Genomic DNA, 17,861 nt, shown 5'->3' with positions numbered 1-17,861 from the left:
TTCTACATTTTATGTTGATACCATTACCTGAATATTAATGATTGCCTGTCCTTGAAGTGAGGGTACTCCTTGGTCACTAGCAATGACTGTCATCCTATAAGAAGGTCTATAGTCATGGGAAAGTATCACAGCTGTTCTTATTTCACCATTGTTGGCATCAATCTTAAAGTAAACAGGATAATCTGTGCACAAAAATGAAGAAGCGAAATTAGTTTATGAAGCAGAAGATGTGGTCAATTCAGTTAATGTAGTCATATTTCAGAACATGAATTCACTTTAAATTTTTGAGGCACTATAGAATATTAATTTGGTTTTAATTCCTTGGATATCTTGGAAGCTGTTTACCCCATTTAAACATTGTATAGTGTACTGATACACATTTGTATCAAAAATAGCACAGAACACCACTTTAATATCTCCAGCTTTCACATTTCTATGCACATGTAGCATGAATTTAATTTTTATATGACACTAAAATATAGACAAGATATTGTTTTATTTTAAGTTTAAGCACATAAAAATAAAAAACTAGATCACTAGGCACGGTGATGCATGAGCCTATAATCTAGTAGCATGATCATGCTGGGCCATCCTGAGCTACATAGTGAGACCATTTACAGATTTCTGCTGTACATATGCATATTTTGCCAATGAGATCCATTTGTTAACACTGGATCAGGAATGGCATACGTCTGGTTGCTACATCCCCAATGTACATCATACTCTTCCCTAACTCCTTTCTCTTTTCCTTAAATACTTACATTTTGCTGAAGTGATTTGACTCAGGAGGTAGATCTGGAGAACTGATCTAATTTGGGTAGAATTTTGGGAGAGTATGTCACAAAATACTCGATTTCCCTTAAGAGTCACATGCCCAGCTACTCTTTGGCCTTGATGTTGGTTCTACTGGGTCAAACCCTAGATCTTTTTGTTCGTTAATTATTCCAAAGCATAGGAAGCTCCCCTTCCTCTTACTCTTCACTCATTTACAGGGATATTTCATTAAACAAAATTTCTCTCCAACTAGTATGTGTGTGTGTGTGTGTGTGTGTGTGTGTGTGTGTGTGTGTGTGCGCGTGTGCACATGTGCATACATATGTATGTGTTAATGTGTGTATGTGATTTGTGTGTGACTGTATATGTGTGTGTGTGTATATGTATGAGTGAGTATGAATGCATATGTACATGTTTGTGTGTCAATGTGCAGGTAAATGTATGCGTGTGCATGTGTATTGTGTGCATGTGTAAGTATTTAAGTGTGTGTGACTGAATGTGTATGTGTCAGTGTGTTTTTGTTTAACTGTGTGGAGAATGAGTTTGTATGTGTGCTTCTCTACCTTCATTGCTATTTGTAGGTATTTCATGTTCTTTGAGTACATTTAAAATTAAAGAGGAAAATGATGCAAAGTTCTTACAGATCTAACTAACCTAAGGACCATAGGGAGATACTCTGCCCCCAGTGTGCTAGAACAAGAATAAGCAAAGAAATCAGGGTGCCCTCTTGTGGGGAACAAGGGGCAGGAAAGGAGAACTTGCTTCCTGACTAAGGATGAGGAACCACTGACAATGTCCCTGTCACCCAAGAGCACTAAAGTAGCATTTTTATCTTCTATGAGTTGCATTCTTTCAATAAATTTTAAAATTACCTCGGCTGATGTATATAAAGTTGTAGGTAGTTTATTTTCATGGTCGTGTCTCACTCAGTTTGAGTATGTGAAACAAAACTCCAAAAATTATATATGTCCCAACAGCACACATGAGCTGTTGCAGGATATCAAATGAAAAAGCTTCTTCTTGGACTTAGTACAAGCTCCCTGCAAGTTTATCATATGCTGTGCCTCCATTCTCCAAAGTCGTTATATTCAGGAGACATGTTTTAAATTTCCTGTGTCATTCTGCACAAATTGCTCATTAATATCATTTGCTCTGTTTTTAAATTATTTGTCCTCTTCTTTCTGATCTTTCAGCATTCTTACTAAGGCTTAATGCAACTCTGTTCTGTGTCATTACAAGGATTGTAATTGCTTTCTTCCAAATCTATGACCAAATCTTATAACATGGTAAACAGTGACATCTTTCGTGAAGTTCTGAATTTTAATGTGATTTCATTCACCTACTTCTTTAAATTTTTTCCTTGTTTAAAAGTGATTTTTACTGTCAATGTCAAGTAATCAACCTCTTATATTTTCTTCTGTAAAAATTAAGATTTTGACATTTAAATATAACATTTTGTATAGTAAGAAGTAGATATGTAATTTTAGTTTTACATCTGGGTAACAAAGCAGGTCTATATCATGTATCAGTGATACATCTGCTTTCTACATATTGTGTGTCAAATCTTCATGTGCTTAGATGAGGTATCTTGCCTACTGGTCTATTGTTAATGCATCAGTACTATGGTGTCTTCCTTTTTAAAACTTTATAAATTAAAGTCTTATAGTGGCATATTTTCCATTAGTCCTTTTGACATGGTCTTAATAATTCATTGATTTAGCTCTTCTACTATGATTTCAGAACTAGTTCATCATATTACACCAAACACTGGCTGACATTTCAATTGAAAACATTCTAAGTCAGAAAATAAACATGTAAACATCTTTCTCTTGCCTAGCATGAGCAGTAAACATACAGCTTCCTACTTCATTTGTCTTTCATGGCTATTATTAAAACATTACTTTTTTTCATAATGGTCAAAAGTATCCTCTGTGAGAATTTTCTCTAGATTCTTTAGCAAGTGTATAAGAAATTCTCTTCAGAAAAATAGGATAATAGTCCAAGTATCACTATACTGCTAAGAAAAAGTCGGAGAAGTGTGTTGAAACGCACACTTAATAGCTCTGTAGCAAATCCACCCTGTGCCTGTGCTAGTTTTGTGGCTTCACCACAGTGAACAAGTCCCTTGAAACAGTGTCACTTAAATGCTAATATCATGTGTTGGCATACTTCTTAAGAGTAAGTAGGTATGCTAATTCTGGCATCCACTCTTGTATCTCTTGTGTTTTCCATGAAGAGAAATGGATCTGCTTCAGGCAAGGACAAGGTTATCTCTGGATTTCCCATGTTTGTAGGACAAATACCTTTTGAAATGGTCTCAAACACAATGTCAAGTAAAGCTAATTACTTGAGTTGGAAGACTGCACATCTTAATAGAAAGCTTGAAAGTAAGTCTACATTAATGAAGTTGCCACAAAGTGTTCTACATGTTTGGCATGATTTGTGTGTGTGTGTGTGTGTGTGTGTGTGTGTGTGTGTGATTTATTCTCATCCTATGATATTCATGGGTGTTCCAACACATCACACATTAATTATCACTTCTTATTTATTAACTTCCTCTTTCCTTTTAAGCTGACTTGGACGTTAAATTTTCAACAAGTCATGCATTTGAGATGGATGGCCTCTAATTAGGTCGTATGAAAGCAGCCAGTGGTTTCCACAAAATTTTCAATATTCACTTTTGTATTCTTAAATATGGAGTGATTATTACAGACAGCAAATGGATTTGGTTTGTAATTTGGTTTTAAGTTGTAAGTTGTCTAAGGACTACTGAGAGATCAAGGAGACAGTGTCTTCCCCAAAGGTTACAGACAGGGGATAAGTGACAGAGGAAATTTTAAAATCTCTTAATCCTCTATGAATAATGACTTTTACCTGGAGAGATGGAGTATGTAAGTTCTGCACTGAGTCCTTCATCGATATCCTTTGCAAAGATGGTTGTGACCAGTGTATTGACTGGCTGACCTTCCAAAGCCTGTCATGGAGACAAAAATAGCTTACAGATGAGCCAGGAGAATCTTAGAGGATGCATTAGTGGAGCTTTAAATGGAAGGACTCAGTATATCAAGCACCTACTAACAGTGCTAAGAACCCATGCACTGAAATCTCTACCATCAGAGAGCTACATGGGTAGAAGTCCATGGAAAGAGTCTACCTTATCTGTTTAAATTTTCTCTCAATTTGAAAAAGTTATCTAGAGCATTTGAGTCAAAGATGCAAATAAATTAAATACAATGTTGTAAAATTAAAGTTTTCTACTTTTAAAAAAGTTCTTAAAGAATGTAGTGCTCTCTCAACAGTTGCTTGGGTTATTGTCTAGGCTGCTTGCTATAGTCCAAAATATGCTTAATATAAAATATCTGTCTTAATATCAGAAAACATATCTCACTCTAAGTAGGAATTTTCCTGGATTGATAATGAAATTCTTGGGCAGTGCTCAATAATCAATAAAACACAAAGTATCTTAGCGACAAAATAAAAATCACTTAATAATGTTCCCCTAATCAGAATTGTTCTTCAATCCTGGCTTTGGAAGATCAGTTTAAATTCCCTAACTTCCTAAACACCCTTTTGAGTTGTTCACTACACATATTTGATCAGAGTTTAAATGTCCAATTCAATTGTTTGGAGATCAGTACTTGCTAAGCTTTTTATACATATGATCCCCTTTTATGAAGTACATGGAATAGTGTGCTGATATATTATAGAAGTAATCAATACACAAAGTATGGAAATGAATAGACAGGCCATCTGTACATGATTACAAGTTTGGTGTGTGCTTAAGAAACCCAACTTTTACTGTCTTTGGGCGTATACTCATTTATATCACAACTCTACACTGATCCTAATGACTGTCTTGGTGACATCATTGTGATGAGACACATCAGCTGCACATAAAGAGTTCTGCTCAGAGAAGCCCTAGTCTCTACTTTAAATGACCTGACAGATCTACATGACCCCACCTGGATGGCATTGCCCTACATGTGGAATTGGAGTGGGCGGATGGGAGGAGAGGGAGGTCAGGGTGCATGTGAGGGGGCAGAGAGGGTAAAAGGGAGGGAGGGAGGGAGGGAGGGAAGGAGAAGTAACTGGGATCGACATGTAAAACAATAAATTAAATAAAAAAAAAAGTTCTGCTCAGAGATGCAGGTAAAACTGGAAACACACCCAATGAAAGTATGACTGACACTGGGGTGGCATCATGTCTATCGGCAATGGACAGGACTATATTTCTTTTAGTCAAGCTGGAGGAGCAATTCTGAAGAGTGCACACAGATAGTTTCTTATTTTTTTTTTTAAAAACCATCTTTTTAGCCCATAAGTGAATCTATGTTGTTAGAATATATGCAATGCCATACCACAATCGATGACAAGTTCACAACTTTTACCACAAGATGGTGCTCAAAACAAATGATTTAAAAAAAATAAAAAAGCATTACAAGTTCACTGTAAAGCTACTTCACAAACCTTGATGTAAAACTCCTTTCCGGGGGGACACTGTGGAAAGAATGGCTTGTTGTCATTGATGTCAGTAATTGTGACATAAACCACCATGGTGGCATTCCGTGGTGGGGAGCCGTGGTCTGTCACTAGGACAGTCATGTGATGATGACCCTGGTGCTCACGATCCAATGCCAGCCAATTGATCAGCTCACCTGGGAACACAGCAGAACAAGACAGGCACTGTGTACACTAACATACTGGCATGGTGGTGATGAACCACATCAAGAGAATCCATTGAAAGGAAAACCAAACAAAAGCTTTGCCCCTCAAGACCACAAAGTAATTCTCTGCTCAGTGTGACTGCTGAAAAAAATGTGCTGACAGCTATGTTGGTGTGTACCTATCATCTCAGCGGATAGAGAAGCAGAGGTAGTTGGATCATGAGTTCAAGGCCAATCTGTGCTACATAGTGAGACTGTGCACCAAAACTATTGCTGAGTTGCTCTAGAAAATACCACTTGAAATATTCTTTATCGCTCCTTGTATTTGAAATTACCCATCATTAGACATTTGTAACCTCTTATAAACTCATAAAAAAAACAAGTAATTTGGAAGATTTACAATATGTGTTTATTTGCCCTTGGGCTGCTACATAGAACAAGGAAAGATGTTAGGCTATGCATCCTGAGTTCTGAATTTGGTTCCCAGATCCCTACCTGCCAATCTCTCACAGCTATCTCTCTTAGATCTGCTCTCTGAAACCAACACACTGAATAGTTTACAGTATTTTATAAACTGTGTGTTATTGGCCATATTACAATTACTTTATAATAGCTCATAAAACATATTCCCTGAGCAGGGACCTGCCATTTATATATATCATTTTTTAACTCACAAAATGTGTGTTTAGTAAAATGCTGTCACTTACTGAAAAACTATCAATACTTTTCAAAAGTTATTTTGTAATTCTTGTTTAGAAATGTGCTATCTTTGGTGAATTCTCTCATGTTTCAGTCATGAAGACTCAATATAAACTTCTAACTGCCTGTCCTCATTGCCAAGGGCCTTTCAAGGCCACACACTCCTTAGGAATGTGTTGCATTTCTTCCTGTCCAGCCTAACTCTGGCTTCCTTGCCATTTTTGAAGAAGTCTATCTGTGAGAAAGTAAACATAAAGCAGCTACCACCAGGCATTCTTATTGCCAAGCTTTCTTCACTCTTAATCCAAATAAAATGGCATTGCATAGAAAAAAAGCTAAAATGAAGAAGAAAGTTGACATCTGGGTGAATACCTTAATCTGTGAGCTTAAATACAGTGTTTACTGTAACATTCTCTACACATATAAACTATATTTGAATAGTTTTATTAGAACTGAAATGTTAATAAATCATACACACAACAACATTTTTAAAGTTGTAATCTGTAACTCTGAAAGCCCCAAATTAGTATTAGCAAATGGAGTTTTATTTCATGAAAGTTACCCAAACTGGTAACTTTCTCTCATCTCTGACCACTTCTCACTTCAGTAATTAATGTGTTCTCCGTTTGTGTATGTTCATATAGAAGGCGACTAGCTTTACAGGGAGGCAGGGAGCACAAAAGGGCAGGTTTCGGGAATGCACAGCAGAAAGTATGCATAGAGGGGTGAGGCCTCTCAAGAAAGCTGCCCCAAACAAACCTTCACACGGGACTTAACAAAGTACAGTTCTGACCATGCCTCTAGTGCAGTGCAGAATTATAAGCAATAACAAATTGCTTAGTGGTCAGGATACACTCTAAGAACATCACCAACCAGCTTCATCACTGCAAACATCATGGAGTATATACACTAGTACAAACCTAGGAGGCTTGGCCTTAACACACCTCTGCTACACACTGTTGTTTTGGGGCTGTGAACCTGAGGAGTTGGTCACTGTACTGAACACTGAAGGTAACTCTGACATAGAGGAAAGAGCCACACTTCCAAACTAACTAAACAGACAGGAAAGTGCATGGGAATTTTCAACCTTACTGCAATTTCACAGGACCACTATCTTACAAGCAATCCATCTTTAACTGACAGTGTATGATAGGGAGGTAAAAGAAGACAGAATCAGGCTAGGTGAGAGTCTTCTCAGTTTTAACATCATTTTAAAATCACAGCCCTATAATAAAATACTATGTTTCCCAAAACCCAATTTTAAAATTTCTTTGTTGTAACTGAAGATTTGAGGGTTTACTTTTTAATTCTATTTTTTAAAGATATGGATGAAAGCTGCAAAGAGCTACCTGTGTTGGGATTCATCTTGAAGAATTTTCCATCAGTCAAAAGGAAATATGACAGCTGCCCATTCTTCCCAGAGTCAGCATCAATGGCTGTCACTTTTCCTATTACCCCTAGGGGCGTAGGGCTCTCCTCAACTTTCAAAAACACCTTCTCCTGCAAGAAGGCTGGGGAATGGTCATTCTCATCCAAGACATGAACGATTACCAAAGTGCTCACATTCTGCAGCAATCTGTCCTCTGGGACTCGTGCCAGCACTTTAAACCTGTACATCTGTGTAGATTCATAGTCTAGCTGTCGCTGCAGATAAATCCAGCCTGTGTGAGGGTGGATTCCAAACACTGTAGAGTCCACACTGACATCCAGGGAGTATGTCATTTTTGAGTCTGGATGCCATGGATGCAGTGGGTAGGCCTGTACCTGCAAGATTTGAGTTGTCAGTGGGAGAGACTCGCTAACTTCCACTTGATAGACTAAATTTTCAAAAGCTACAGCTGGGATTCCTTCTTGGCTTTCAATAACTACCGTAAGCACCAGCCGGGATGCCTGGGGAGGAGTGCCTTGGTCCTCGGCCACCAGGGTAAGCCTGATGTCCCCCTGGTCTCCCAGACTCTCCCTGAGGTACAGCACTCCACGGCTTCGGTCCATGCTGAAGATGCTTGGATGAGGGCTTACAATGCTATACAGGACCAGTCCGTTCAGCCCGCTGTCTCTGTCCTCTGCACGTGCAAGGTACAAGGCTGTGCCAGGTGGAGTGGTCTGGGAGATCCTAATCTCATCCGAGGCTGTGGGAAACTCAGGACGGTTGTCGTTGACATCCATCACAGTTATGTTCACTTCCGTGCTGCTGTAGGCTAGGGAGCTGCCGAGCTGTGCCTGGACAGTGAGGACAACCATGGGCTGTGCTTCGTGGTCCAGAGGCTTTAGGGTGCGGATACTGCCCATCCACCTGTGAATAGAGAACTTTCCATCCAGATCGCCTGAGGAAATTCTGTACAAGATTGGTTCAGAGGAATCTGAAAACAGAGTGAATGCAAACAGTGTATGCTAAAGTTTGCCCGCCACGGAGAAGAAACCATCAAGCCTCCACCCATCCACAAGGGCTAGTGAGACACATGGCTTAAGATTTTCTAAGTGATCAAAGGGAGCCGCCAGAGGACAATGGACAAGCCATCGCTTTCTTATCTTCCTTGCATTAGGTAAAAGAGAACCAGAACCACATTAAGAAAACAATGTCAACATCTTTTTTGAAAAGCCTAGGTAAATTTATGTTGGTATTTTTCTATGATATCCACCTAGTGGATGGAAAATATCCTCCCCAGAGGTGGAAAGGGGGAGGTGAGAAAGGACAGGAAAGACCAACGCTTACAGAGGGAGTTTCTTTCCGGACTTTGTCCTGAGGGATTCCACTACACATGGCAAGAAAGCCAGGCACGAATATTTGCTCAATTACTGTTTGGATCGTCAGAAAATCTTAAATCAGTTAAATTGCTAGCAAAAAGTGGATACTTAAATAGAATATACAAGCTAGAATACCATGTAACTCATTATGTAGTAAAAGGCAGTTATAGATTGTTTATCTGGAAAGCTATATAAAGTAAGTGTGGGGGTTGTAGTTATGAAATAAACATAACAAAATGTATTTTTGAGCATGTATTAAAAATATTGAACTAAATACACTTTGCACATCATAATTATTCTGTACTATATTAAGTATTCTTTTTTTAAGTGCCTGTTCTTTCTTTATCAAAAATTGTAAGATAGGTGGCAACAATGAAAGTACAGTAAGTATTCCAAGAGCTGTGCATTCCCATTTATTTTGTATGGATTGAAGAAAATACTTAAAGTTGCATGGCCTGATAAAATAGGAAATTTTACAGTAATGAACGTTAGGGCAGCATTAAGAGCTCAGCACTTACTCAAGGACTCTCTTGCCTTTACTGTCCCAACAAGAGTGTCTTCAGGTACATCTTCATAAACCGAGAAGGTGTACTTAGACCTTTCAAACTCCGCAGGAGCCAGTGTGGTTTGCAGGATGTGGATGGTGACATCAGCAGTGGTGGTAGCTGTGAGCCCGCCACCATCTCGAGCACAGACCATCAGAAACAGTGTGGTAGCTTCCAAATGGCTGAGAGTTGATGTTAAGTAAATAATACCTGGGTAGATAAATTAAAAATCAGTGAGTAGGCAATATGCAATGAATACTGATGGAAGTATCTGGTCCATAAAGTCGACTGTGTCATGCTTAATTTTATGTGTTCACTTGACTGGGTCTTTGGTTTTCCCATTTCATTATATAGTATCCTGGGTACGGGTCAAACAGTGTTTGGAGATGAGATTAACATTCAAAACCAAAGACAGAATACAATAACATTTTCTCTAGCATGTAAGTGGGTTTTATCCAATTAGTTGAAGTCCTGGTCAAAGCATAAGAGCTGACACACCTCAAATGGAAGCTGCCAGTCCCCATAACTGCATGAGCCAATTTCATGTAATAAATCTTTTCACACACTATTGGCTGTTTCACTGGATAATTTCAATTGACACATCTATTTTACAGCAAAGAAATGTGAGCATGCTTGTAAAATGATGTCCAAATTCTTCTAGGCAATCATTTTCTAGCGTTCAACCATTGGACATTTTGTGGGCATCTCACCTCATCAGAAGAATTTATGTTGCCCCCTTTCTAGTGTTACTATTGTAATACCAACTCCAGGTGATGGAATAACAGGCAGGGTAAAAGTCTCACATGTTCTAATGTGGAACTAACACATATCTAGGGTGATCACAACCTGCCCAGGTGTGAGATTCCTAAAAATTAGATGTTCAGAGTCATTCTCAACTACTGTGATGATTAGTTTTGTCAGTTTATACAACCTTGGATCACCAAGGAAGACAAGGTCCATGGGGGATTAGCTAGATCGGGCTCAACTGTGGTCATGTCTTGGGGGAATTGTCTTGACTGATGAAGGAAAGACCAGCCTGTGCCAGTTCAAGGTGTAGAACATCTTCATGTGTATTTGCTAGTTTGCCAAAGCCCTCAAAACTCACTCCACAGATAGTTTTTAAAATTGTAGAATATAAATTGCTTCATTATTCTAGTCTGACAGTTTGGAAGATTGTAGAACCTTTGGGAATTGGAGTCTAACTTGGAAAAGTGGATCTGGAGAGGGCATCCTTAAGGTTTCTAACGCTTTGTCAGTTACCACCTTCTTTGCTGTCTATTCCATGAAGATATGAGCAAGCAGTCTTGAGCACCTGCTGCCACAGTCTGAGCCATCCTGCCATCGTTCCTTTCTCCATCTGAAGGGTGTGGTCTCAAGTCATGAACAAAATAACCCTTCTTCCTTTAAATTGAGACTAGCCAAAAGTTTACAAAAAAAGAAGATGCGTCAGTCAGTATGAACTGCTACAACAAAAATAACATATCACAGGAAGCCTGAACAATAGAAATTTACATCTCACAGATCTGGAGGCTGGAGAGCTCACCATCAAGGCAACAGAGACCCCTGTCTGTTAAGTGCTTCCTTGTCAAGTTTGCGGTTAGCTATCTTCTTATTGCATCCTTCCATGTCAGAGAAACTGGGTTTTGGTCTCTTTCTTTTCTGAGCACAGTGTCTTAGTTGCTTTTCTATTGTGTGATGAAATAAATAGTTCAAGGAACTTTCCATCAGGGCAGAGAAAGAACAGAAGGAACATGAAGCAGCTGGTCACATTGCATGCAGTCAGAAAAAAGAAAGCAGTGGATGTGGTACCGAGCTCACTTTACCCTTTGCTACAGTTCAGAATCCCAAACTGTAGAATTGTACACTGGGTCTTTCTGCCTCAATTAACTGCAACAAGATAAACCCCCAGAGGCTCATCTCCCCAGTGATTCTCATTCTTACCAAACTGACAACTGAGGTTGACCATAGTAGGTTCTAATACCATCATGGGAGCTCCATCAATCAAGGTATCAGCTAAATAGAACTAACCTTGAAGATCCCACCTCCTAATCCCATCCTGTTGGGATAAGAATTTTATCACTTGAATTGCAAACATAAAACCAGTAACATAAGGGTAATGTCTAAAACATTTAAACTCCTTTTTAAAATGAGAGTTTATTATATCAGCACAACAGGTAACAGAACAGAACAAGTGGCTCAAAAATTCCAGTTGGTCCCAGACCCTGATGGTAGTGAAAGATTTCCTGTAGCCCTTACTTTGTTACACTTAAAAATCATAAATCATGGAGGGCACTACCCCATAACAACCTTGTTGAACTCAAAATTCAATCTGACATTGGAAACACATGGGATAATTTAATCTATACATATAATTATTTTTAAGACATTGTACCTGGATACTTCTCATTTATAACTTACTATAAGAGGCCACCAAATAGAATCCAACATAACCCTTTATTTAGAAAACAGTCCAGGCACCTGGAAAAGTCATTTACTTACTTAATTGCCTCCTTTTAAGATCATACAGACCAGTTACTGGCCCAGAGGAGACTCTCTGGTGTTGAAATGACTACAGAAAAATAATTGTCACTTAACTCCTAGGCACCCAACAAAAAGAATCTCCTCATATCTTAATCATGTGCATTTAAAAAACTTTCCCTTCTATTTGATGTAGGATATTTAAACAGAAAAGTTTTGTGTCACAAAATTGAACACTATAAATAACTTTGACTCATGATGAAACTATTTGACTAAAGGTTCATAAGAATCCAAGAATTCAAATGTTGTGAACTTGCTTAAGATGGCTCATGAAAGATATTTCTGTGCAAGTTGATTGACCAGTTTAACTACTATGATATGCCTATAGCATAAGTTCATTCTGTGAGTTTTCAAATGTTCATCTTTCTCTTGAATTCAGCACTCCACAAACAACTGAATGAAGTTTTGAATGCTTTTTTATCCTTGCCTTCAAATGCTAAGAATGTTAGATTTCTGATTCTATATGCTAATTTTATGTTCTCAGCACTAGGTCTACTTGTGGATGATTTTGATTAAACCTGAACAGAACCAGACTCTGAATAGACCTGGCATCTTAGACATTTTCCACATGGGGAGCTGATTCAAAGAAGCAAGGCAAGAAACCCATTCTTTTGGTTTATGGAATAATAAAAGACCATGGAGACAGATTCTTATTCTCAGATGCAGTTGCCTTCAAACCCTGGTTTTGTTGACTATTAGTTGACCTTGAACAATTTTGCAAACCTCTGGAGTCTGTTTATCACCTATAAACAAACTGTGGAATGACACCATTTAGTGTGCATATATGCTGCGAGACTCAAACAGCATCTGCAAACAGATGGCTTAGCATTGGCCTGACATAAACTGACCCACATGCTACAACACTAGCTCCTTTCCCTCTGTCCTAAGGACTGTAGGGTTAGGTGAATAACTCCATGTAGTTCAAGAAATAGGATCATTTATGATAAGTGATCAATTAAAACCTCTTCAGAAAGGGAAAGGCGAGACAATCAGTGTAGACACAGTGTCTGTCCTGCCTGGTCCCACAGCTATTTAGCCCTAGATAAGCACACAGAGACTTATGTTAATTATTGAACAGTTTTTCTGATGGCTTAGGCTTCTTCTTGGTTAGATCTCTCTTAATTATTAACCCATGTCTATTAATCTAAGTTTTTCCACGTTGTCTTATCTTACCAGACAACCTTGTTCCCTCAACAGCTACATGGCATCTGCTCTGGCAGCTTCTCTCTCCATCCTCTCCCCCAGAATTTTCTTCATTTCACAGCCCTGCCTATACTTGCTGCCTGGCTACTGGCCAATCAGTGTTTTATTCTCAACCAATAAGAGAAACATATGTACAGAATGGCATCTGCCATCAAATCAGAGTAACATATTTTTTTGTGAAATCCTGTGAAAAAGAGTACTAAGATATTGACTCCAAGAGCTGACCAGGGACTCATTTGTTCTCACAACTTGCCTACCAAGTCACAAAGAGTCAAATGTCAAGAAGGCCACATAGAGTTGAAAGCAAGGTTGGAGGTGTGCTGCCAGGAGCCAAGGATTGTCAGCAGTTACCTGATGCTTTCTTGGAAGGAAAAAAGTTCTCAGACTCCACAGGCATGAAGCCCATATACATCTTGGTTTTAGAATCAAGCCTCCAGAACTGTAAGTCATTACCATGCTGTTATTTTAGGTCACTTGGTCTATGGTTTTTTGTTACGGCAACCCTAGGAAGCCAACTCAGATAGTACACACCTGGTACACCATGGTCTCTGAAGCTATAGAGCCTTGGCTTCCAGAATTGACTTGAATGATCTTGTATGGGCCCCTTCTGTTCTGTGGATTACCTTCTGATTGAGTACATCATGTAATAATCCAGGGGAAATGGTTAAAATGGTCAATATGGGCAGAATATGGAGAGAAGTCGATGACATGTAGAAAATGATCAGTTAATATCATCAAAACACGAAATTACCACAAATTTAGTTCAAAGACCTTGACTGACTTTTGTGATTCTAGAACCAGGCCACACTTCATGGTTAAAATATTCTTGAAGAGCCAGGCAGAGGAATCTGACTTCATAGACAGCAAGGGGTAGAAGAAAGAAGAAAGAGAATAAGTGATGGACCATTTCAAAGCTACTTTTCTCATAAATATTAAAGCAAAGGATAATCCTTATGACATTGGCTAAACTTGTCTGATACATGGATTGGGTTTGAACATTCTCTTGACTGCACTCAAGAAGACATCATGTGGGACTCCATGTGGATTTAGTCTGTTGAACCTGGTATGGAACCAGTAGCCCTCTACAGATTTTAGTTGATGATACTCATTATTATTAATGGACTAGAGCTCTATATTCTTATATCTCTGAAAGCATATAATTTGCCTCCTCCTTCATAAGGAACATTCCTACAATGAGTATAAACTATTTTTAAGTATTTAAAAATAAGATTAAGTATACATAATAAAGCCATGCCTCCATTATTGTTGTGATTTCTTGTCTATTTAGGGTTCAGTGGCTAGAGAAAATTACAGTCTTCATGGAGAAACTCGTGTGTGTATGTGTGTGTGTGTGTGTGTGTGTGTGTGTGTGTGTGTGTGTGTGTCTGTGCATGTGGCACTTGTAACTAAAAGCTGACTCATATGTGTATTTCAGTGCTGTTATAATTACTTTCTGAAAAATAAACAACAAGATAATTGACAGATGCCAGATGCTGTTAGAATAATAAAACAGAAGGCTGGTTTATTTTGATGCTCTAGAAAAAAAAATTAGACAATGCATAACCGATGCCAGTATATCTATGTGGAATGGTGACAAAACAAAACAATACCTTCTCCCTCTACTGTCTCTTGACTGCCTTCGCTCTAGCACAGAGGATGGAATCTGTTCATCTGAAGGTTTCTGTTTTGCTAGTATGGACTGATGCTTGCTCCACATAACCGTCTCACAGGAGACAGGTCACCACATTCTCTGAGCATCTGGGTCCCCTTGGAAGACACAGAATACTAACAGCATCTACTTGCTGAACTTCTGTGGAGCTCAGACAGCAGCTATTCATGAATCAGACATGAAGCAGAGCTAGGCACTTCCAATTCACCTCAGTGTAGAACACTGATACTCCCACATACGTGGTTTAAGGACCCCACATATGTGCAAAAATGCAAGTGCTATATTGTCATCTGTTATCTTAATTCCTTGATTTTCATATGTATTTTCAAGGCATAGCAAAGGTTCAGTAACTTTTTAAAGAAACCGTTTAAAGCCCAAAAATATTTCATCCTGAACTGTTTTGACTTTAATTACCTTAACAAAGATTTGGCCAGATTCTACAACTTACTTTACATATGTGACACCCACCATTAGAGGCAGTTGACATCATCTGACAGGCTGAAGAGGTGGCTTAGCAGTTAAGAAGACTTCCTGCTACTCCACAGGACCCCAGTTTGGTTCATTTGCAACCACACTGGGCGTCCTCTTCTGCTGTCTATAGAACATCTGCACATATGTACACACACAGATATACTCACAAACACACAAGAGAGATATTATAAATAGATGATAGATAAATAATTTTTAATAAAAGTATTTGAAGATAGTCCTTCACCTATTTAGTTTAAAAAAAAAACTTGGAAATTCTGTTTGTTTTTCAACCTCAGTGTGAAGCTGCTCATCCAACTACCTCTGTTTTGATTTGAGTCCTAGGCAGATGGTGCTTTCAAAACACAAAAATTAGAATTAATAACTTGGTATAGAGTGACCTTGACTCACATTCTAAAATCTTCTCTAAATCAGTTATTTTGAACTTTTTAAGAAGACTAGTTTTAGACTTTGTAGCCAATTTTGTCCATATATGTATGTACGCAATTCCAGAACTTTACCAAGATAAAATGATGTCATAATTTACACTTCAATGTAATGCTACCTATCTATATTTTTTTAAATGTCAGTCTCAGTGGGCCATGGTGATGCACACGTGTACTTAGCTGGAACACCATGAATTTGAGGCCAGCCTGTAATACCATGAGATTGTCTCAAGAAATGTGAAAGTAAATAAATATTAGTCTCTCCAAACAGTGTATGAACACATATATTTATATATTGAAAAGTAAATTTTAAATGCTAATTCAGGTAGATAGTGGCATAGAATACTTATATTCTTATTTTAGCCTTTTATTTTTACCAAAAAGTAAGATTAATGCTCATTAAAAATGTTAGGCTTACAAAAGGTCAAGATTTAAGAAGTTAACTTAGAAAGCAAAGATAAACAGGAAGAAGAAATAATTAACAGAAGACTCCTAACCTCGGGGGAAATGTTTGAAAACCTGCAGGGTCAGATAGATTTCAGGAAGAGTGCTACCTCTGGCAAGACTTCAGGGTTCCAGTGAGAACATGCCGGAATGAAAGTTGAGAACATGGCCATCTACTGTGAGGGGTGTACCCTGTTCAGCACTGCCCATGTATACTAGCAGGAGTTGGGAGAAGTGGACAATAGAAAAGGAAGTGGATGAGGAAGGGAAGGTGTCCCTAAAGTGTGTTTTTGAAGAGTCCTCGGCTCAGGAAATGGCAATAAACAATCTAGTTTGTCAGTGTGTGGGCCACAAGGAGGGTATGGTGGGAAGAATGGGGAGGAGTTATTGAAATCATATGGAAATGTCCATCATTATGTCATAGTTGGTGAATTAGAGAAAAAAAATGCAGTTGCAAACTACAAGTCATCACTGTGTTCACCTTGAAACTGGAAAACTCCAGATGACTGAGGTGGAAAATTCTACCTTCATAAGGATTTCTTCTCAACTGATGCTTTGGTTATCTAACATTTAATGGTGGCATAATCTGCTTTTAGACATTTGCTATTTCTATGAGTTATGTATGTTTTAGAATTTAATCACTGTATGGGCTAGGCATTTCCAATTTACCTTAATGTAGAATATTGAAAGTCCCACACACATTGTAAAGAACCCTATGTATGTGCAGAAATAAAAGGGATATTACTGTCATCTGTTACATTAACTTCTTGTTTTTCATATGGGCTTTCACTGCTCTCTAGTCCTAGACACAGCCATCTCATACCCCAAGTCATCACTATTGACCAGACTAAATATGGAGTCTATTCTAAACCAATAAAGCTGACATTATGAGTAACAGCTTTCTTCAAAGTGTAACATCATGGGAGAGGTGGATCACCATCTGTCAGAGCCAGGCTTCTGAAGGCAGATTCCCACCACCCTCACTGCACATGACCAAAGTGTCTGCAGATGCAGAACTTCCAGGCCGTGGTCTTATCACGTGTCATGACATTAACTATCACTCGCATGCAAAGGGCTCTAAGGACCATGGACAAAAGGGCAGTGGAATCGACTTTCTCCACGTTGCTTGGGCCAATGGTAGGTAAGTCTTTCAATCCACAGGTCTCGTGCCATCAGCAGAAGGAAGATGTCCTTAAGGCCTCTAACCTCAACAACTGTGGAGGACCTGGGGGGTGTCTGTTCATGCTGCCAACTAGTAAGTCCCTGTTACTCTCTAATCATTCAGGTGAAAGTTTATCCTTCTCAAGAACTCTGATGCTTTTGATGACTGGTAGCTTTGTCAGCTTAAAGCAGCAGCCAAGGCTCCAATTGTTACAAAACATATTTCAGAAATGGGTATTTTAAGGTTGCTACATTAATCAATAAAGTTTTAATAAGCTACTAATCCAATTCTGACTGAGTACTAACACCATACTATGCCACTATATGATCATAACTGTAACTATAAGCTCACAATTAAGGTGCGTGCTAAAGATCTGTCAGTTGTATATGTGTTAATTCTTTAAGCCAAATAATTTCTAACATGAGTATGCTGCTAATGTGTCTTAATATTTATGTTTTCACAAATTCAAAGGATTCTTGTAAGTTCTAGGGAGCCAAATTGGAC

General features: G+C 38.5%; 1 protein-coding gene across 1 annotated transcript in view; it reads right to left on the bottom strand.

The window, feature by feature from the left end:
- Dchs2 (dachsous cadherin-related 2) overlaps nucleotides 1-17,861 on the bottom strand; it is a 221,061-nt gene that overhangs the window by 72,472 nt on the left and 130,728 nt on the right. Inside the window, exons 4-8 of the mRNA XM_051199069.1 lie at nucleotides 9,401-9,637; nucleotides 7,487-8,497; nucleotides 5,242-5,429; nucleotides 3,649-3,748; nucleotides 28-182 (exon numbers count right to left, since the gene is read on the bottom strand). Coding sequence (XP_051055026.1) covers nucleotides 28-182; nucleotides 3,649-3,748; nucleotides 5,242-5,429; nucleotides 7,487-8,497; nucleotides 9,401-9,637 — 1,691 coding nt within the window. The remainder of the gene's footprint in view (nucleotides 1-27; nucleotides 183-3,648; nucleotides 3,749-5,241; nucleotides 5,430-7,486; nucleotides 8,498-9,400; nucleotides 9,638-17,861) is intronic.

Source organism: Phodopus roborovskii, unplaced genomic scaffold (assembly GCF_943737965.1).
Source record: "Phodopus roborovskii unplaced genomic scaffold, PHOROB, whole genome shotgun sequence".
NCBI classification, from domain to species: domain Eukaryota; kingdom Metazoa; phylum Chordata; class Mammalia; order Rodentia; family Cricetidae; genus Phodopus; species Phodopus roborovskii.
Note: the sequence above shows the minus strand (reverse complement) of the source record. Positions and strands in the feature narration are given on the sequence as shown.